General features: G+C 32.4%; 1 protein-coding gene across 7 annotated transcripts; it reads left to right on the forward strand.

The window, feature by feature from the left end:
- Positions 1 to 1,760: 1,760 nt before the first annotated feature.
- LOC134706963 (uncharacterized) lies at positions 1,761 to 19,522 on the forward strand. Of its 7 annotated transcripts, none has more exons than XM_063566357.1 (11): positions 1,769 to 1,824; positions 3,750 to 3,849; positions 7,782 to 7,850; positions 8,778 to 8,861; positions 11,252 to 12,102; positions 12,736 to 12,998; positions 13,426 to 13,625; positions 14,574 to 15,620; positions 16,876 to 16,999; positions 17,515 to 17,755; positions 18,250 to 19,522. In XM_063566357.1, exons 4-11 carry the CDS (start codon positions 8,800 to 8,802, stop codon positions 18,666 to 18,668), a joined length of 3,207 nt encoding a protein of 1,068 aa, XP_063422427.1. In that variant the 5' UTR covers positions 1,769 to 1,824; positions 3,750 to 3,849; positions 7,782 to 7,850; positions 8,778 to 8,799; the 3' UTR covers positions 18,669 to 19,522. The 7 variants fall into 7 exon arrangements, with proteins under 7 accessions (XP_063422428.1, XP_063422427.1, XP_063422426.1 ...); XM_063566356.1 differs by having other exon boundaries at positions 3,750 to 3,832; XM_063566355.1 differs by having other exon boundaries at positions 3,750 to 3,821.
- The last annotated feature ends 3,790 nt before the right edge of the window (positions 19,523 to 23,312 follow it).

Genomic DNA, 23,312 nt, shown 5'->3' on the forward strand with positions numbered 1-23,312 from the left:
TTTTTTGGACAATCAATGCATTTGAGTTGGGACTTATATATGCCCAACCCCCTTTTGTCCTGGTTTTGGGACCCCCTTTTTTAAAATGGCTCGATCCGCCCCTGTGTCATAGTAGTCACAGCTTGCATTCCCTTATCATACCCTCGCAATATCTTGAGAAAAAAACCTATTTATTTGTATACAGAAACTTTATGGAGGAAGAAATAAAGTGGTGAAAAAACACAAAACGTCGCAATAAGCCTAACGTCAATAATGTAGGCCGTAAGGGACTTATCATTATTTATCTGGGAGGGGGCTGGTCAAAATACAGGGGGGGGGGTCAAGTTTTTTTGTGTATGTGAAAAAGGGGGGTTCATTTTTTTTATATATATATTCACTGAAAGGGGGGCAATATTTTTAACACATAGAAAAAGTATTTCTCGTACTTCAAGAGACAAAATGTCAAGAAGAACATTGCAACAGTCAAATCGATATATATTTTTAACACCTTTGAGTAAGACATCACAATACTTTGGGGGTAATGTAAGAAGCTGCATATATGCTTCATATTCCGAATAATTCAGTCATTATACATGCATGCATTTCACTCACTTTGATCACTAAATTAAAACAAAATCTACAGCGATTTGTGCAAAATTTTGTACAAAAATACAAGTCTCGCTGCATCAGGAAAAAATATAAGGTAGAGCAACAAATTCTCCAATAAATTCTTAAATATTCATCTGATCTGCATACAAACAGTTGAATATTTATTCAAAAGATGATTCTGAGATGATGAACACCACCAATGTATCTTTTTGTTTTCATTATAAGATCTCTTTCGGTCCATGTCTACCTCTAACTCCCTCAAAATTTGTACTTTTAAGGCTAATAAATCAAAATTTTGAGGTTAGTATCACATTTATGAATGAAATTAGACAAATTATCCATATAAAAGTCAGGGACTCAATTGAGGTCTTTAATACGTAAAACTAAAGTTTCAACTGTTACTGAGAGGGTCATCTAAAAGATTCCTCTATAATAACATGTCGCAGTAAATAATGTGTTGTTACTGTTTCAAAAAATTATTTTTTAGAGTTACCTAGGATCAAGTTTCTTTACTAGCACAATATAGGAAATTAGATAAAAAAAAAATCAGAAAAAACTACTCAAAGCACTGGCTTGCTCTACCAACTTATAATCACGGAAGAGGCCTCATGGAAGTGTCATATTTCAAGACTGCAATTTTCCCTCAAAAATGTTTTAGACTCAATCCACTGAGAATATTTAATTTTCAATATTTTTGTGAAATAACATTTATATCAGTGTTTTGCATGTTAAACTTTTGGCATGTTTGGTCATGTTTGATCATGTTTAATAGAGGGGGGTCACATTTTCTAACTGTTTTTACTGGAGGGATCAGATAAAAATAGAGAAATATTATTGGGGGATCAAGAAATTTTATATGTTTGATTTCAAAATGACCAGTTTCCTCCCAGGTAACAAATGATAAATCCCTAAAATATCTATTTTTTACGTTTTTACCGGCTATTGCCGGATTACTGAACTTGGTTAATACACAATATCGCGGATAAAATGAAGTCTGTGACCATATATAGATTATTCAAATTATTAAAAAAAAAAACTTTTTTGTTTAATAGGTATCAGCTGAGACTACTATAACACAGAGTGTTATAGTAGTCTCAGGTATCAGTCTCAGTAGGAAGCAAACTCGAGAATTTCTTAACATTTTTATTTCAGATTCCGGATTCTTTTCCGAATAAATTAAACTTTTACACACGCTTCCACCACCATCCGGGTTCCAAAACATGGCGATGAAGAAAGGTATTTTTGCAAAATAAGGCATTGAGAATATTTAAATATTCAAAGCTCATATGTTCTATTTCATTGACCCTTTGCATAGTTTCAGCGCACCATAAACGTAGAATTATATGCATTTTAAGCATTGATCAATTACCCTTTAGTGTCAAAAAGTGTACAATGTTTATATGTGCCGGTTTGGGAACGGGCGCGTATCATAGATGTTTTTGGGCGGATATATACATGCCCAAGGATTTGTATAGCTACTATATAAATCCTTGATATGCTAGTTGACTGTTATGCTTTATACATTGTGTTGATAGCGTATGCTATTTACACAATGTATAAGGCATACCAGTCGTCTGACATACATTTGTATGCGTTTAATATACATTGTACATTGTGTTGCATGTATTTGCGTACGCTATTAATATCATTAATATCAATGCATATATTCTGCACCAAAACATCTATAATAAATGCCCCTGTCATGCCTGTAGTTTAACTTTAGGTTAGCAAAAGTATTTTACTAATGCACAAAAATTGCTGTGTCACTGTGGGGAAAATTTTAAGGCTTAAGTAATTAGATATATAAAAGGTAAATGCAATTTTGTGTAACAAAAATTTAATTACCTTTTTTTTGATTATTTATGATGAGTTTTTTCCCCCTGTTTTACATTCCTGCAGAAGGTGTTAAAAAGGAAAGAAAAAATGTATATTAAAGAAGATGTGCACGTGGTAAGAGTCAATGAGACAATTCACCATGCAAGTCACAGTTTCTAAAGTAAACCATTAAAGGTCAAGGTATGGTCTTCAACATGGAGGCTTGACTGACATTGAACAGCAAGCTATACACTGCTTTAAAGGGCACTAAAAATGACTAGTGTAAAATCATTCAAATGAGAAAAAGAAAAAGGCTCATCTATATAAAAAACAAGAAACACATATCATTAATTTATGAATCACATCAACAAATGAGAACCACAGGTTCCTAACTTTTTAGGTACCAATCTTTACCCTTACCTGAAACAATAGTGTAACATCACAACATAGAAAAACACACTATAAATATCATTGAAATGGCTTAACTCAATCAAAAGACATATTAATTAACACAAGTGAACAAGCACTGAGTGAAAAAATTTGATCTATGATACAATGTAAATACACAATCAATAAATTAATGGCCCTTGAAGAAATAAAGGGAACAATAGTATATCGCTATGAGAATATATATAGAATTACAAATAAAGTTGTGTATAATCAGCACCCCTTGTACAAAGTACATATTTAAGATAAAAAAAGTGTGGACTATACACGACCAACAATCAGCAAATGCCAAATGACCAGGCTGGCCTGACTTGGTACAGGCACAAAAAGTGGTTGAGTGAAAACCAGTTTTACATGCACACAAATCTCTTTTCCCTTCATCTATATGTATACATCATGTACATTGTATCGTCAATGTAAAACATAACAAAAAGCTGCAGTTTAACTTCTAACAGAATGATCATGACTACTTTCTTAATTTAAAGGAGTAGCGGAGGACACATTTTATTTGGACAGTAGAGAAAAAATAAATTATTTTGTTTCAGAAAGCTATCTAGCTAGCTTATACACACAGCTTTCGGTTATGTCGAATGTTTACAATCACTTTTTGAAAATTAGTTAGACATCATATGACATTATCCATTGTTAGATTAAAAACTTTTGAAATTTGATTTTCCAGTTAATGGATTTCAGACCATTACTTCATTACTTAATTAACATGTTTAACATGGTCTGAAACACAAATACAGTTTCTGTCAATAAACAACACAACTGAAGCGCAATAGAAACATGACAATTAATGACACAATGTCAAAATTTGAGTCAAAGCGACCGATAAATTGAAATGACCTGATGCTTCTGTTTTATTTGTGCTATCATGTTGAATTTTCTCTTGTCAGGTTGTCAGCAAACAGAATAAGAAGGAAAAACTAATTGGCAATTTACTGCCACCTAGTGGATCAAATCCAGAAGTAAGGAGCAGGTAACTGCACCAAACAGGTGTGCTACAAGCCTTTCAGTGTGTATGTTTGGAAAGTGTATGAACATGGCAAGGCAAAGGGCTACCTATGGTGCAGTAACTTCTCAGTTGTTTCACGTCTTGTTAGAATACTGCAATCAATGAATTGCATTCTGGCATGACATGTGGATGTGTTGTTTAAACAATAACCAATTTAGCAATGAACAAAATTGGCAAAACTCAGATGTTTTAATACCTCTAAATTAAAGAGGCAAAATTGAATCATTAAGAAATGATTTTTTGTTAACTTTTTTTAAGAAAAACATCTTTTAATATAATTTAAAAAATCTCAGGGTTTTGTTCAGTAACAACTTTGAGTTGAACCAAACCCTAGATTTTCTGCTTCTCAGTTATAAGGCAAAATGCTGAGACTGGAATTATATTTCAGATTTCACATAAATAAATATTGTATGTACATGTATTTGCTAAATATGGTTATATTACATCTCATTTGATATTTATAAGATTTTAATTTAATTACATGGTACACAAGTATTAGATTTAACTATTTAATAATTAAAAAAACAACAAGTGTCTTGGTGAAAAAAAGAAAAGTAATTCAGATTAACAACCAAATTTTCAACTATTATACACACTTAGTACTTGTATATTCATGATACAATGTACTGTAAATTCAGAAATTATTGCGATGTTTTTAATATTACAAAAAATAGCAATAATAAAAGCTCGCATTTTGATTTATTTTCATATGAATCAAACAAGATTGCTCTGAATATTGCATAAAATAAAATCTCATAAATCAATGCACGCAAAAATTTCTGAATTTACAGTATTAAGGACAATGAAGGAGTAATTGTGCCTCATGCAAATGTTTTGCCAAATAAACAAACGAAATGTGGATGTATATGGGTAAATACAAGTAACTCATTTGCACTTACATTGGTTTCTGGACCTTGTCTTCATATTGTACAATAGAATGATATTTTAGAGGAAGAGATACATTGTAGCGTGTACAATAAGGAATCGTTGAATTGTTTTTAAAATTTCATCCACTTTGTTGGGTTGAATATTAGATAAAATCTGTGCAGTTAAAAAAAAGGATCTTCTTGATTTCTTTTGTATTTACAGTAGTGAACTACAACACTAAATACAAAAGAAAATATTCTAAACATAATAATATTTATAAATCTCAATATATCACCTATGATTTGATAATTCTATTACAGTTCAATTTAAATTACTACATCTGTTGTTTTATTATTATTTAACATGTTTAATAGAAAAGATTGCACTTTTAAGCTCACCTGGCCCGAAGGGCCAAGTGAGCTTTTCTCATCACTTGGCGTCCGTCGTCGTTAACTTTTACAAAAATCTTCTCCTCTGAAACTACTGGGCCAAATTAAACCAAACTTGGCCACAATCATCATTGGGGTATCTAGTTTAAAAAATGTGTGGCGTGACCCGCCAAACCAACCAAGATGGCCGCCATGGCTAAAAATAGAACATAGGGGTAAAATGCAGTTTTTGGCTTATAACTCAAAAACCAAAGCATTTAGAGCAAATCTGACATGGGGGTAGAATTGTTTATCAGGTCAAGATCTATCTGCCCTGAAATTTTCAGATGAATCGGACAACCCGTTGTTGGTTTGCTGCCCCTGAATTGGTAATTTCAGGGAAATTTTGCTGTTTTTGGTTATTTTCTTGAATATTATAATCGATAGAGATAAACTGTAAGCAGCAATAATGTTCAGCAAAGTAAGATCTACAAATAAGTCAACATAACCAAAATGGTCAATTGACCCCTTTAGGAGTTATTGCCCTTTATAGTCAATTTTTAACCATTTTTTGTAAATCTTAGTAATCTTTTACAAAAATCTTCTCCTCTGAAACTACCAAGCCAAATTAAAACAAACTTGGCCAGAATCATCATTGGGGTATATAGTTTAAAAAATGTGTGGCGTGACCCAGCCAATTAACCAAGATGGCCGCCATGGCTAAAAATAGAACATAGGGGTAAAATGCAGTTTTTGGCTTATAACTCAAAACCCAAAGCATTTAGAGCAAATCTGACAGGGGGTAGAATTGTTTATCAGTTCAAGATCTATCTGCCCTGAAATTTTCAGATGAATTGGACAACACGTTGTTGGGTTGCTGCCCCTGAATTGGTAATTTTAGGGAAATTTTGCTGTTTTTCGTTATTATCTTGAATATTATTATAGATAGAGATAAACTGTAAACAGAAATAATGTTCATCAAAGTAAGATCTACAAATAAGTCAACATGATCAAAATGGTCAGATGACCCCTTTATGAGTTATTGCTCTTTACAGTCAATTTTTAACCATTTTACGTAAATCTTAGTAATCTTTTACAAAAATCTTCTCCTCTAAAACTACCAGGATAAATTAAAACAAACTTGGCCGCAATCATTATTGGGGTACCTAGTTTAAAAAATGTGTGGCATGACCTGGCCAACCAACCAACATGGCCGCCATGGCTAAAAATAGAACATAGGGGTAAAATGCAGTTTTTGGCTAAAACTCAAAAAAACAAAGCATTTAGAGCAAATCTGACAGGGAGTAAAATTGTTTATCAGGTCAAGATCAATCTGCCATGAAATTTGCAGATGGATCGGACAACCTGCTGTTAGGTTGCTGCCCCTGAATTAGTCATTTTAAGGAAATTTTGCCGTTTTTTGTTATTATCTTGAATATTATTATAGATAGAGATAAACTTTAAACAGCAACAATGTACAGCAAAGTAAGACCCAAAAATAAGTTAACATGACCAAAATGGTCAATTGACCCCTTAAGGAGTTATTGTCCTTTATAGTGCATTTTTAACAATTTTCATAAAATTTGTAAATTTTAACTAACATTTTCGACTAAAACTTTTAGGCCAAGTTCAATATAGATAGAAATAATTGTAAGCAGCAAGAATGTTCAGTAAAGTAAGATGTACAAACACATCACCATCACCAAAACACAATTTTGTCATGAATTCAAATGCATCCTTTGTTTAATATTCACATAGACCAAGGTGAGCGACACAGGCTCTTTGGAGCCTCTAGTTTATTTTTAAAGTAAATTAGGTATATAATTATTTTTTTTGTATTTCTTGTCTACTCGTTTTACATTATCATCATGAACATGATTTTAAAGTTTTTTTTTAATCTTGACATCAACATTACCAGTTATAGATAAAGATACTGTCTATACTGTTATACATGTAACTTGATAATAACATCACCAGATAATTGATAATTGCCTGTAGTTTTTTTCTGTTAAAGAAATGATTCAAACACGGCAGATAGGAATACAACTTCTGTATGGGACTGAAATTTCAAATTTTTATTTTCATATTAAAATTTGAATTTTGCTTTAACTTGTACTGTGGATTCATTATTATTCGTAAGATACCAATGTAAGAGATTTATTTGTATGCAGACCTTGGCAAAACCACAAAATTAAATATCCATGAACGTACAAGTTTTCCTTTATCCACGAAAATTGGTACCCACAAAGTTAATGAATCAACAGTATAAGGTCAAATTGTTCGCTTGCTCATGTACCTTTGCTCTGATTGAGTTTCAATATTATGAACAGGATAGGATTACACAAGAAAATCTAAACATAAAGAGAATATTTGAATATAAATAATTATATATTTTGTCTGGCCCATGTAGCCATAATGCATTAAATAGACTATTGATTATTACATATACTAGCTGAATCTAAATTGTTCTTTGAGTATTTATTCCAGCTTTGAAAACTTAAAAAATATCATTTCCAATAATAGTATATTATATGTAGCATGTTAAGAATTGTGTCAAAAAATTCCTTATTTTATTTTATGAGTATAACATTTGTGTACTAAGAACTTGTACCATACTTGCCATTAGAATTTATCTTCAAATTGTTATGGTTTTAATTTTCTTCCTTTTCTTCACATAGGTACAGCAACTGGTTGGTTATTAGAGTCACAGTGTGACGTTCGTCTCTCTCGGATCCTTTCAGGCATAGGTAATGAACTACATCATGTACTTGAACAGAATTGAAATATGTTTATACTCAAGACTGTTTTAGGAGATTTTGGGACTAAAGTTTGAAATGCCTAAATACCATTTAAAATTCTTTTTAACTTGATTAACCCATTAGTTACTCTCATTAATTTTGACAAAAACCACGGTGGTCCTGCTTTTGCATTTTCATCACCTTGGGTGTATGAGGTTGCAGGGTTGAACCCATGCCATATGATATAAACCCTGGAGATTAAAAAATATGTATTGCAATTTCTTAGCTAAGCATACAGCATTAAGTAGTGAGAGCGAAGAATAGTTGATTGGTATCCAAATATTGTTCCAGGAAAGTTGACTAGTCCTTGCAGACATAAACCTGTTAAAATGCTGTGTGTTTGTCAAGTAAAAAGCAGGGTTGATATTCTTATTATATTAACATTTTCTTGTCCTAAATATGCATTTGATTTGCCGCTGGATGTCAAACATCCATCCATCATCATCTCTAAAATTGGGACCATCTAAACCACAATCATCTTTGGGGATTTAGTAAAATAATGTACCAACAAGGAACTATTTGGAACTGGAATACTTTTGAATTATTCCAGATTCAGATAATTCCTTGTTTATGGTATGTTTGATGATTCTGCCTGCAAACTAATTAATCTGGCAGAGATAACATACATGTTTTGTCTTTTATCTTCAAAAATGCCATTGATAGAGAAAACTTTATTAAGTAGAAATAATCCAAATGTTACAATCTACCTACTGACAATTTACATCAAAACAGTGCCTTTTTTCTTCATTTTGGATTGAAAGAAAAACATTAGTAGGATTGTCCCCATTGTTGTTATTGTTGAAGATGCACATAGTCCAAGGTGAGAGACACAGACTCTTTGGGGTCTATTTCCCCCGTCTTTTTACACTTTTTTAGGTATAGGGTTATTGGGTTGGGAATGGCCTTCCAGCTATACCGAGGATTCAAAGAAGATGGGACTTTGTGTGTTAGAATAAAAAGGTAATGGTGGAAGATTAAACGGACAACATTTGTTAAGTTATCGTTGCTTGTTCAAAGAATAATAAATCTTACCCTTTTGGTTAAACAAAGATTTTCTATCATTGAAGTTTTAGAATGCAATCTTGTAACAGAACTGTTTTTAAACTTTTAGTTTGTAATGTATTAAATGTTGTCAATATGAAATAAAAGTTCAGGCAACAACTTAATATTAACCCCTGTTGAAGTGAATTTAGTAATATTTGATATTAAATTTGGGGTTATATTTTTGATTGTTCAATTAATATTGTATTCAATTCAAAATTTGGTAACCTGTTGTTTCCTCCACCAATTATAAAAACCGCTATGGTATAGCTCAGAGAGCAGTTATTGGCCTTTGGCTTAATTTTAATTTGAATCATTAAATCAAAATAAATTATACTTTGAATACAACCGACTTTTTCATGTTTTGACAGAGTCAAAAAGCAAGCTTTGGGTTTGCTGTTTTGGCATCAGTGGCAGTGCCATATTATGAGGTCATGACATTCACTCATTATTCATTTAATATTTTGCATATTTTTCAAGTTGAAGTATTGCTATTTGAATATTTACATGTGCATTTTTGTAAAATAACATACAGGCTAGACATATCTCTGTGTCAACAGAATTTTATTGTTATGTCCCACTTATGATAGTGTGTTCGTCCATCTGTACACATGTTCCGTATTGTATGATATTTCTAATTTTAATGCCAAATCAGATTTTTTTGCTCAATTTCACGGTCCTTGAACAGTGAACATGATAGTGCAAGTGGGGCATCTGTGTACTTCGGACACATTCTAGTTAATATTTATGTTATGTTATGCTTGTAACAATGATTCTGGTTGCTTAGATTGGCAAAAAAAACTTTACTCTGAGTTTGTTTGTTTGTTCTGGTTGTTTTTATAGGTTATTCAATTAGGTAACTGTTATAAACTATTAATACTGTTTAGGAATGAGAACTCAGTGAAGATTTATTAATCAAGTTTGGATTTATAGAGTGATACTTGAGTACTCACTCTGTAAAACATTTTCTGTGGGACCACAAAATTATACCAATTTTTATTGTGGTTTGCTGTCTTATGAACTAACAACCCTCATAATGATTACCTAGGACTAGATAATAGCAAATTTTATAACATAATAAAGATCTCATTTAATGCATGAACTTATAATGTAAACTGGCAATAATCTAATCAAGCAATTAGTAAATATCTATAGAAAAAGGATTGCTCAAACAGCAGTTTTTTGTATTAACCTAAAAAAAAAACACATTTCATTGTCATCAAAAGGGTAATGATTAGAACTTACTAATGCCTTTAATCATTTCCTAAGGGTCGACACAGGATGCAACAAATATGTTTCCTTATTTACGAATATTATATCTGGGATGAGGTTATTTTTATACTTGTTAGGTAACTAAATGTTTTTTCTAAGAGTTCTACTGATGAGAATATATGCGCTGACGGTACAGAGGTGGCTAAATGACTAAGATTGTAAGTCTTGGAAATCTGCTCTTGTTCATAAAGAGGAATTTTAAAAGACAGTTAAAAGTAAACATTCCAATCATATTTAATTTTTATCAATATTTAATTTCTTGGGAGGCACTCTCAATAATTTTTTTATTTGTTTTAACTTAAGGAAGCAACAGCATTTTAACAGAAAAATGAGTCGAGTATCAATACCAATAGATACTCAAGTATTTGAGTACTTGTTGACATCCCTTTTATTATCATATTGTCTTGCATGCATCAATGTCTCAGAAGACCATATAACTGGATGGCAGCTTATCTAGCTAACAGCACAGTAAAAGCTTCTTTATGTGTAAAGCACTATACTTCAGACAGCACAGTAGATGAATAATCCATATCTTGTAAATTGACTTGCATCTAACTTGTGAAATCAGTTGACTTTAAGTTCTGTAGAATCAAAATATCTCTGCATTGAAAGACAGTAATTACATAAATTTACTAGGGAGTTGATATTAGGTGGACTGTAATTAAATCCTCTGAAAGTATAATGAACATTTTGTTCCTTAAGTCTAAATGTTTCACATACTTGACACAATATTAAATTAATATCATATAAAAATTGAACCCTCATTTATTTAAACTTAATAAGCTTATTAGCATCAAACTGGTCAAAGTGACTGAAATATCAGAATTCAATAATATTGTATCTCAGTTACCATAAATCAGTATATCTGATATGTAAAAGAGTTTTGAAGGGTTCTTGTCTGTCTGGTTGGGTTCATTTGACCCTGACCTCTTTCAGTGTGTAGTTGCAAGCAGTTGACACTTAAAAATTACACCCACCTTAGTTTGTAGCTTGAAAATAATTATTACACGATAAACAATGCATAATATATTTTTCAGTTTGGAAGTTGAAGAAAATAAAATGGATGAAGATGACATGATGGGAGGTGGTCAGTGGAGGAAAAGACCTTTCCAGGATGATGATATGTATGGTATGGGAGGATATCCATCTGATCCATCATATAGAGGAATGGAACCTCCATCTTCCAACTACCGGAAACAAGATCCATATCAAAATTACAATCAGTCTTATACTGGTGGATATAACGAACAAGGAGGCGGTGTAGCAAACAGTCAGGAATCTGAGATGGGAGGAAACAGTTGGAGTTCTTTCTTTGATGAAGCTGGTTCATTTAACCCTGATGGAAGCCCACCTAAACCAATACCACCAAAACCTATTAAGCAGCAAAGTCAAGGGTATGGTGGACAGAGTATGTATTCTCAAGGTTATGACTTTTCACAGGATGTTCCCATAGAGAAGGATTATAACCAGTGGAATCGTGGAGGTGGCGGTGGCGGTGGTGCCAAAAGAAGTAAACCCAACAGGGGTGGTGGTAGAGGTGGACGAGGAGGTGGAGGTGGGCAGTCTTCTAAGCCATGGGGACAAGGACCATCACCATGGAATTCAGGTGGTTCTTCATGGGATGGACCGTCATCATGGGAAGACAGTTCTAGTTGGCAGGATATGGGATATAGTAGTTATCCACCAAAGAGTGAAAATCAAAGAGGAGGAGGTTTTAAGAGAGGAGGAAGAGGAGGCAGTGACCGTGGAAGAGGAGGTGGTGACCGTGGTAGAGGAGGTGGTGATCGCGGTAGAGGTCAAAGTCGTGGAGGAGGGAGGGGTAGAGGTAGTTTTGATCGAGGTCAAAGTCGAGGAGGACAAAGAGGTGGCAGAGGAAGAGGAAATCAAGGTAACGCAACTGCTGCTTGACTTACATGATACTGTTAATTCAGAAATTAATGTGAGGTTTTTATTATTGCGAAAAAAACGACAGAGTTGTAAACTCAATAATTTAAACTCGCATTTTGAAATATTTTATATGAATTGAACAGGATTTTTCTCAAAATCGTAAAAATTAAAATGCATTTTAGTCTGAACTGACAAAATTGAGAGAAATAATAAATGCACGCAATAATTTCTGAATTTACAGTAATTAAAAAGAAAATATCATGGGGTACTGTCAATCAAAAACCGTAATTCATGGAATGGTAGACAGCATAATAGGGGACGGGGATAAAAAAAAACACAGGACACAGAAAACTACACAGTTTGAGCAAATCACAAACCTCAATAAAACAAGTGAAAGTATACTCCTCTGCTCAACACAGTAAAAACTTATTTAAGGTTATTCTTTGTCCTTGTTTACTTCAAAAAGAGAAGTACATACTGAAACTCCAAGCTGGTATAAGTTTGTTACATTATCAAAATGCAACAGATCTGATGATTGTTTAAAAAAAAAATATTATTGCTTGTTCAGTTAATTGAAAGGACTTAAAATACCAATCCAAATGTTTGATCTGTTATATATAATTTTAATTTATAGGAATTCAGCAAAATAAACCAGGAATGCCACCAAACCAGATTGGAGGTTTTGCGAAAAAACGAGGTGGGATGAAACAAACCTCTGTACCTCCAGTACACAGTATGGCTAATGTAGCAAGATTAGATGTCTCCCAGATGTCAACAGCTGAAAAGATTCGTAGATTCTGTTTGTTCTTGCAAACTGATGTCTCAAAGGTCAATGCAATCCAAACAATAGAAAATGGAATTACTGGAAGCAAATTGGGTTTAAAAACAGAATACAAGGTACTCACATAGTGGATGATTTGATGCATATAGATATAGAAAGATGTGGTATGAGTGCCAAGGAGACAACTCTCCATCCAAATAACAATTTATAAAAGTAAACCATTATAGGTCAAGGTACGGGTTTCAACACAGAGTCTTTGCTCACCGAACAACAAGCTATAAAGGGCCCCAAAGATTATGTTCGCTATACAGGGTATTACATTCATTGTTTGTTAAAAACAAACATGATATTATTTAAAATATTTCTAGATGGAATAAATTAAAAAGTGACTTCTTAATACAATTGATGTCAGACATATTCCCAAAATATCTTGCTTGGAAATTTTTTTAATACATTTGTTAGTATGATTTTTTTGTGCTTTTCTTATTATCATTTTTGCACAAATACAACACATTACTGTTGTAATTTTTATGTTTTTTTTAGTGTGAAGAGCTTATGAAAGTTGCCAACAAATGGATGTATACAGGTTGTCTGCATCTGTCTGGAGTATTTCTAGCTAGGTCTGTTGGTGGCAACAAGAAGGAGGTCAAACATGACACATATTCTAAGGGATTAGATATACTAAAATTAAAAACAGTGGCTGAAATATATTCTGGTATAGACCCTGGTCCTGATGCCATCAGGTGAGATTGACTATGTAACAAATAAAAAAAACAAACGTTCACAAAGTAAAAAACAAAACAAAAATAATTCATTTTTAATACAATACTTATGTATGATAAATTTTGGACTTGTAAAGGTAAAATTATATTAATGATATAAAAGCTTTTTATGCCCCATTTATGTGCATAATGTTTTCTGGTCTGTGTGTCCATCCGTCCGTCCGTGCATCCTACTTTTGGTTATAGTTTTTGGTTGAAGTAGTTTTTGATGTTGGAAGTCCAATCAACTTGAAACTTAGTCCACATTTTCCCTATGATATGATCTTTCTTACTTTAATGCCAAATTAGAAACATAGAAAATGATAGTGCGAGTGGGGCATCCGTGTTCTTGGGACACATTCTTGTTTAGAGATGGTACTATTTATAATGTATTTAAAAAGTACATGCATTAATATTATTTCAATGCTTCAGTTCCATTAAAATGACTATCTTGAGGGAAAAAAAGATCATTGAACATAAACTACTGTTGAAAAAATAAATTATTGTGCACTTGCATGATTAATAATCACTTTTAGCTATTAATATTGTTGCTGCCTTTTTTTGAAAGCATGACATGAATACACAATCATGTTTATCCCGGGTAATTTTAAAGCTAAACAACCTAAATACATGTGATAGGGAATCAGTTGAAAACACTGATAGATCATTGGATTTAGCAATGACTCAAATTACTCAATGTAAGATTAAACAAAATTACAAAAGAGAAGCATAGATATAAACTTTAACATTAAGTACAGCTTGTTTTACCTTTAAGTGTGTTACATTCACACAAGAGGAACATCTTTTATGCCTAAATCTTAGAAAGCAATTAGTGTTACCTGTAAATATAAGCAAGGAAGGGCTAAGTATGGACTTATTTGCATGTTTTATACTTTTAAGTTTAGAATTTCTTTTTAATTCATTTTGTAGAAATGAATTAAGCAGTTCATTAGATAAGGATATGGACATCAGTAAGCAAGCATCTAATGCTTTACAGAAACAAGAACTGATTGCAACAACTTTAGCTACAAAAGAAGAAGGGTTTGTAAAACTGGTCCATTACCTCAAGACCTATGAAAAATTACCTGAATCGAAAATTGGAGCCATTGAACAAGCTGTTACTGCTTCTAAATGTGGAATGGACCATAAATATGAGGATAGACAGGCTAGACTGCCAACAGGCAAGATGATTTTCAGGGGAACATTGACCATTGAAGGTATTGTCATTGCACACTCAACTGGACCAAAAAGGAAAGAAACAAAGGCAGCGACATATGCTATGGCTTATGAGAGTTTTAGTGATAAACCACTCCATGAAATATTGAGAGGCATTCCTGATGAAGAAGAATTCATTAACAGTGAGAAAGCTCTCTTCAGTTCTCCTGATGTCAAGAAAAATATGACCTTAGAAGAAAAATTAACAGCCCTAATGGGAATTGTCAAGGACACTCAGTTTCAAGAGAACAATATAAACACTATTGATTGTAGTGCCCTCCATTTGGGACTTACTCCAACTTGTATCTACAGGAAAAGTGTGGAGGATGGGTCAGCAGGTAATCTTATCTGTGAGCTATACTTGGATAATGTACTTATTGGTACAGGAGAGTCGGAGAGGAGGAAAGAATCTCAGATGGAGGCTTACAACAGTGCATATGATACACTCTCTACATCCACTTGTGATTACATCCTGAGAGAACACAAACGTCTCAAGCCTGAAGATACTAATGATCCAAACATTGTTGATGTTTGGGTGAAAGGAGAAGGCAAACATAACATTGACTCCAATATGGCTGGTTTGAAAAGGTACAGACATAATCCAGATGATGCAAAGAAGACGGTGGAGACATTTGTCATTTTAGAACATGATGACTGGGCCATGGATAGGAAAAGGCAGGCATTCTGTATACTAAATTACAGTGCTACCTTAAATGGCATGCTACTTCAGTGGAATATTGAAGCAGATGGCAGTCTCTTTAAGTAAGATTAAGATTATAGTGTTTAGGTACCAGTAACCTAATTATGATTCATGTTTATAGATTTTCACGATAATAGTTCAATTGGCTGTTGGCCTAGTGTTGGGTCAAGAATAGTTAAGGCCATTTGCAATACTATATACTACATGTACTAGTCTAGCATAATTACTGTAAATTAAGTTATAGTAAGTAGGTACCTATTTTGTATAAGCAAAGCACCACCAGGGAATTATTTTTGTAAAATATTCAATACTTTTACATGTAAAAAAAAAATAAAAACTTGATTTTTTTCTTCAATTTTTGTCGAGCCTTCGACTTTTGTCGAAAAAGCGAGACTAAGCGATCCTACATTACGGCGTCCACGAATATTCACTCTGTGGTTAAAGTTTTTGAAATTTTAATAACTTTCTTAAACTATACTTGATTACTTCCAAACATGGACAGAAGCATGTTTATGATCATAAGATAGTATCCAAATGTTAATTTTGTAAAAATAAAATTCCATTTTTTCCGTATTTTACTTATAAATGGACTTAGAATTTCTGAGGGGAAACATTACATTCACTCTGTGGTTCAAGTTTTTAAAATTTTAATAACTTTCTTAAACTATCCTGGGTTTGTACCAAACTTAGACAGAAGCTAGTTTATGATCAAAAGATAATATGCATAAGGAAATTTAGTAAAAAAATAAATCCATTTTTTCTGTATTTTACTTTTAAATGAACTTAAATTTTCTGCCAGGAAATAACATGTTCACTCTGTGGTTAAATTAAAAAAAAAACAAACTTTCTTTTGCTACTTTTAATTTGTACCAAACTTAGACAGAAGCTTGTATAAGATCATAAGCTAGTATTTAGAAGGAAATTTTGATAATATTTTGTACCTGTGTATCTGTATTTTACTTATAAATGGACTAAGTTTTCTTCCAGTTAACATTACATACAGTCTGCAGTTAAAGTTTTTAAACATTTATTAGTATCATAAACTATCCTGGATTTTTACTAAACTTTGACAGAAGCTACTTAAAATCAAAAGATATTATCAAGAGGAGTATTTTTATTGATTTTTTTCCTCATTTTGTTGAGCCTGTGAATTTCAGCAAAAGTAGGCGAGACACTGGGTTCCGCGGAACCCTTACAAATTTTTATAGTCAAAATCTTGAAATTGGTTGCATATATGGCTTGAACAGATTGTAATATTGAAGCTCACTATACTATTTTTGGTGTGATTACAGAGACAGTGTATTTTTTTACTTTCAGATGTGAGATAAAATTACAAGGACAACACATTGGAGAAGCCTATGGACCAAGTAAGGGGACTGTAAGGAACTTGGCAGCTGCTGATGCTTTGTTTAGACTATATGAAACACAAAGTGTGGTCAAGGTAAATCTTAGTCATATTAAAAGCAATTTTATTAGAGAAGATATCAATCAATACACACACTATCACTGTACAGAATATCCTTCAAAAATTTAAAATCATTTGTGGACTCTATAATTATTTTACCAATGACGGAATATTGAAAATTTATTGCATCAAAGGTCATATCTAAGGGACTGCAAGTTATTTAAAATGATTCTTTTTTTCAGTAAGCTTACCTTTCTTTGTAAGCAGTATAAACATTGATCAGATTTTAAATATGAACATCTGTTATGTTGTAGATTTTTTTATATTTGCAATATATTATGATATAATATAATACGCAGAAAAGGTTAAAAAAAAATTATGTCTCTAATACTTTTTCTTTTACACAATTGCATTAAAATCAAGTTGGATAAATAAAAAATCTTTACATTCATGCATCTTAATTTACTTTTGAACCTGCATGTGATATTTTATGTGAATCTGTGTGATAATATTTGTATTGTGTCTATTTCTTCTTGGTTTGTCATTGACAGATTTTGAGAAGAGACGATAGTAAACTGTGGATTGCCTATGAAAATATAGCATCAAAGGCTGAAGCTGTCAGGCAGGCCAGTGGTGAGGAAGAGGTCAAACTTGAGGAACCCCCAAAGGAGGTGAAGGAAGGGGAACCAATACCTTTAGCTCCTCCTAACAAATGGGTGATGAAAATTGTTGAGGAAATTTTGAACACATTCAATAATAATTTCACACTTGATGAGCTTATATTTGGTCCTGGTATGTATACTTTGTTTTTAATTACATGCATAAAGTTATTTAATTCTTTATTTTATATATCTACAAGTGAAGGTTCCAACAATTCGTAAGAAATGACAAAAAAAAGGACAATAATTACTTTTGGTAATAAGATATCTATTAACCAAAAAACTTTTATAAAACTCTCTCTTTTAGACAACTATAATGCTCATGGCAATATACTTAGCAGGAAATAATATATTTCAGTTAGACTGTGTGAGATGTAACACCTCAAAGTGAGATAATGAGGTGGCAAACATATTACAAGTTTCTCAGAAAATATACACCATAACAGTTCACTTAAAAAAACCAAAAGAACATACTTCTCAACCCTTTTTGTTGTAGGATTATCATGATTAAGGTATTTGTAGTTTGATGACATTGTGAAGCTTTTATTTTTTTGGTAGGGAGGGATATACATTGAATGTTACATACTTCACTATACAAGATGATTAATGTGTTGTTTATGATTGCAGGTATGCCGGTTCCTGAAAAGAAAGCAGTCACAGACCTAGCTAAACTTCTGGACTTGAAAGTGAGCACTCGTCAGAGAGATGGTCAAGGATATATTGTCATTCATAAAAGCAGGACACCACAAGAAATGGTCAAATGTTTGTCACAACAACAAGGCACAAGTGGTAGATATTCTTTAATTCCTGCAGCAAACCTTCCAAAGCACTCAGATATAGAAGAGGAAATTCGTAGAACTACTCCAAATGCCACCGTCGCTAATCCTAAGCCGATCATTCAGACAAAGAAACGTGTGTCTCATATTAAAGGTCAACAAGCCCAGAGTATAATGATGAGATTAGCTGGTGTGGCGGAAGCTTCTATGGAAACATTGCAATTTAAACAAGAACCATCATTTGATCAGCCAAAGATTAATTGGCTCTAATCAGATTTTAGTTTGTCTTTTTATTTCATTTCAAAAACAATATGGATTTCATTGACAAGTGTAATTGAACAGTTTGTTTTTATTCATACCAATGTCAACTGTTACAAAATCAGCTGTCAATTATCATTCACAGTGGATAACTTATAAAATTTAAGGCCACTTGACTTTTGGGATATTTTTAATAAATCTCAAGTTTTAGGTACATGTATATTGCTTTTATAATTCACAGAAAATACTTCTGTTTATGTTTAAGTTTTGTTTTTTGTTTTTTTTACAACTAGGAGATTTCTTTCAGACTAAAGACTAAATAAGTACTTATATCTGATTTGAAGCAACATTCCATTTCTGATGCTATTTTGTTACATAATTTGTCTTACTCAGATATTTCTAATAACTTATACGTAGCATACATAAAAACTAAAAAGTAGTTATTCCCAATTGCTATTATAGGAATATGGTAAAAGAAGGAAAAATGATTTGTAAGCTTACTGTTAAGGCCCTATAACCTGATAGTAGATTTTCCTTGTTACAACTGTAAAAACTGCTTTATTTTTGTAAAATAATTAATCTATTTCTATATTAATATTCATTCTTAAATAGAGGTAATATTTTCCCCCTTCAAAACACTTCCTGACTACTTTTGAATAATGTATGTATAAGGGTAGACTCATTTTATAGTGTAAAGAACGGAAAACATACATGCATTTGCAGTTTTTCATTTGTTTTTTTTATATTTTGTTTTTTTACATAATTGGTTTAAACTTTGACCAACATATTATCATGTATCATGTCATATCATTTAAAGGAATAGAAATGTATGAATCACATTAATGAAATAAAACTACTTATCTGTAGACTTCACTATTATATGTCTTACATAGTTTGAATAGTTTTCTTCTCGACTCTGAGGAAACCACAAAAGCAAGTAAAGTGTGCTGTTTCTGGTGTTGGTCACCCCATTGGTTAAGGTTTGTAACTTTGTAGTTATATCGGTTAAAGAGAAACCACAAATGGCACGTCAATGATATTTGGTATTTACTTGTTGTTGCATCTCATTTCAATGAAGGTTATTTTATCATGGTCAATTGACAAAAATTGTAGCTTAATGATATTTTATATGCTGTTGTATAAAGTGTTGAAAACTCTTGTTTTCAAGAAGGTTATTTCAACCCACTCAATCATTATCCATTGACTTGGAAATTTTTATATAGTTTACATGTGAAAATATATGAGTTATAGAAAGGAGTAGGTTCAGTAAGACCCCTTTTTGGTCCCAAATTATAGCAGTTTTACAAATTGTTAAAATGTAAGCTTTTAGTTATTTAATAGAAAGTAGAATGCTTCTGCTACATAAATATGGGCTGTTTTTGACAATGAAATGCACATATATCGGGTACTAGCATCATTAAGGTAACACGATACCGAATGGCATATCTCCCGATTTCCAAACTTTTTTACATATGCATTCTTTGCTCCGAGTTACATCAAAATATGTAATAAAAAATGGGGGTCACCATTTTTGTTTTCTTGGTATTTTCATTGGAAAACGTCGATTGGGGCAACAGATATTCTTAGGTATATAGGGGAAATGCCTGTTTTTCGGCTAACCTTTTTAGATTTTCCAATGGATGGCTATGTTCTTATATACGGAGAACAACAAAAAACTAACATAATTTTCAGAATTACAAACTGAATTCATACATGTATAGAAAATCATATGTCACCATCCTTGTTTTTGAGATAAATGGCTTCAAAATTGATTGATACACTTAGAATTTGACCGAAAACGTGTGACGTTATTGAATACAGAGATATGAGAAATGGAAAACACAAAATGTGTCGGATCTGAAGGGTGTTTATTTTATTTTCGGTCCCCTGTCAGGTTTCCGTAAATTTCCTAGTGATATGAGATTCTACTGATATAATTTATTTCGTCCTGCACATAGAAATTTCACTAACATGAATGTAACATTAACCTCGTCTGGGTTTTTTTTCACTTAACGAGCATTATACCTTCATATTTTTGTAAAATTCGAGTGAAAATAACATGAAATATTTTACATGTGATTCATTTGAATTACTGAGTTTTAAACCCAATCCTGGTGTCATTGCTTCATCCATGCAGAAAAATAGAACTTTAAAAAAATTCATTTAACAGTAATATTATTGCTCCGTTTTTGATGGTTGTTTAACGTTCAGTGGCAAATAGTTCATGCATGTAAATAAAATAACAAAGTTCAAAGAAAAATTCAAAACTTATATTTTTGACTTGCTTCGTACATTTGTACATTAGTATAGTGTACTTTGCGTGGCGTAAATGTGTGAGTTGCTTGCTCAGCAGGTCGGACAAATATTGCAAACTGTATGCAAAATTTCACTTTTAGATCAACAGTCTGCCATTTGTGGAAAGTTATTTTATAAAACAAATCTTGAGATCATATATGCATTCTTTATAAGTAAAACAAACTGCGAAACATAAATGCTTAAGCTTGAAATTCCACATGTATGAGATGTTACCCGGAGTCTGTACTCTATGGGCCTTTATAATTTATCAAAATACCTAATCAAGTAACCTATCATGAACAAAAAATAAGAAGAAAATCCAGACGATATGCGCACCTTTAAAAAACAGGTACACAATTTAAACCTGAAGCAAAAAGACTATCAAGGTTGGGGTTGACGGTCAAATTTACATGGGTGAAACAATATGATGTTGCGTGCTCTATAAGTTTCAAGTGGTGATTTTGAATTGTAAGATTGATTGCTGGTAACTTTACGTCCAGTGGCAAATATTTTATGCAGCAGCAGCAAACAATAAATAATACATCTCGCACAGCCAAATGGTCGCCTCACTTTGGAAGCATTTTACTGCCGGTCGGAAGAAGACCAAGTGACCATATTTTTTGTTATCCCTATTTACCCTAGGCCTTGGGGTGTAAATTGTAGGATATAAACAAAATATAAAATCATGTGCAATATACATTGTCAGAATTCTAAAAGGTTTTTGCACTTGCCTACGAAAAAAGTAGAAAGCTCGGCGAGTCTCGCTTTCCATTGTGTTTCTTAAGCTCATGGTAATACATTTTATACTAGTATTACAATATACATAGATATAGGAAGATGTGGTGTGAGTGCCAATGAGACAACTCTCCATCCAAATAACAATTTAAAAAGTAAACCATTATAGGTTAAAGTACGGCCTTCAACATGGGGCCTTGGCGCACACCGAACAACAAGCTATAAAGGGCCCCAAAATTACTAGTGTAAAACCATTCAAACGGGATACATGTTCATGATTTTTTTGGAAAAAAAAGTTTGTTACCAGTTTTTGGAGAAAAAAATAATTTGTTTTTGATCCTGAGAAAAAAACGACTTGTCGCCAAAAAAATACATTGTCTTTCGCCAAAGGCGAAAAAATAAAATGTTTGTTCAGAAAAAAATCCATAGCAAAATCAAATGGTTGCTGCCTATTTAAAGTATGTGAGCAATATGTCCCTCACGGCCTAAAAAGGCAACTTTGTTAATTCTCTTTCAGTCATGTTGTCTCCGAACTTGTACTTGTACATTATTTCCACCTCAAATCACACAAAAAAAACCCACTACCACCAAAAACCCATGCAAGCGTAATTAACACGACAATAAAATCTAAAGGATTTCAAGATCTAGCTATTTCAGTCTCTTTTTTCCGTTTGAATAATAAGTCAGTCGTTTGATTGTAAATTTGGAGAGAAAAAAATTGTAACGAAACCAGTCTGACTATAGCCAGTCCCGACTATCAACTTGCGTTTATAGGCACAAGTGGCAACTTGGGGATGGCTTAAATCAGATTGTAACGGGACCTGCTTTTTTCCGATTTTATTTTTGCCGAATCAAGTTCCCATGTATTTCTCAGCCTACGTTAACATTTTCAGGCTTCATTCCGATGTTGCTGTCTATCCCGTGTAGACTTGGTCTATAGGATTTCAAATCTAGCACTTTATTTTCAAAATATTTCCGAAACTATATCGGATTTACTCTGTACAGAACAATGAATTTCAGAGACTTTTTATACTGGAACATAGAGAAAGATATTCAGCAAAATAACCAAGTAAACCACTTTCTTAATATTCCATACAAACAAACTATTTTTGTATGAGTTGCAAAGTCTGCCTGTGTTGTGCATTATCGCCTAATTCTATCCGTATTCTCATCCAGATAAATTTCCTTTTTCCATTTTTGCCCGAGCGGTGATTTTGACTACCATTTTAACACGAATTAATAGATTTACCAACAATTCCCCATGTTTTTTACTCATCATCCTAAGTTTCTATAGATTAGAATTCTACTTTCAAAACAAAATTTTCATGGGAATACTATACGGCGTTCATCATGAAAAAGTATTTATTGCAAAAATATACCAAGAATAAAGACATGTGATAAAACTCCATTATATGTAGATAAATCGTTCAGATGCTTAAATTTTAAAGAAACAGAATATTTAAAAGTAAAGTAATACATTTTAAAAGATTAACAATGAGCAATAATAAAAAAAAGTTATTAACATTTTCTTCATCGGTCAGGCCATAAGTCTGGGTAGAGTCGATGTTGGTAAGGTCAAGTTTTCTAACTCTTTAATTATTATTTTTTAAATGATCCGTTTCTTAT

The sequence above is a fragment of the Mytilus trossulus genome, chromosome 2, assembly GCF_036588685.1.
Source record: "Mytilus trossulus isolate FHL-02 chromosome 2, PNRI_Mtr1.1.1.hap1, whole genome shotgun sequence".
NCBI classification, from domain to species: domain Eukaryota; kingdom Metazoa; phylum Mollusca; class Bivalvia; order Mytilida; family Mytilidae; genus Mytilus; species Mytilus trossulus.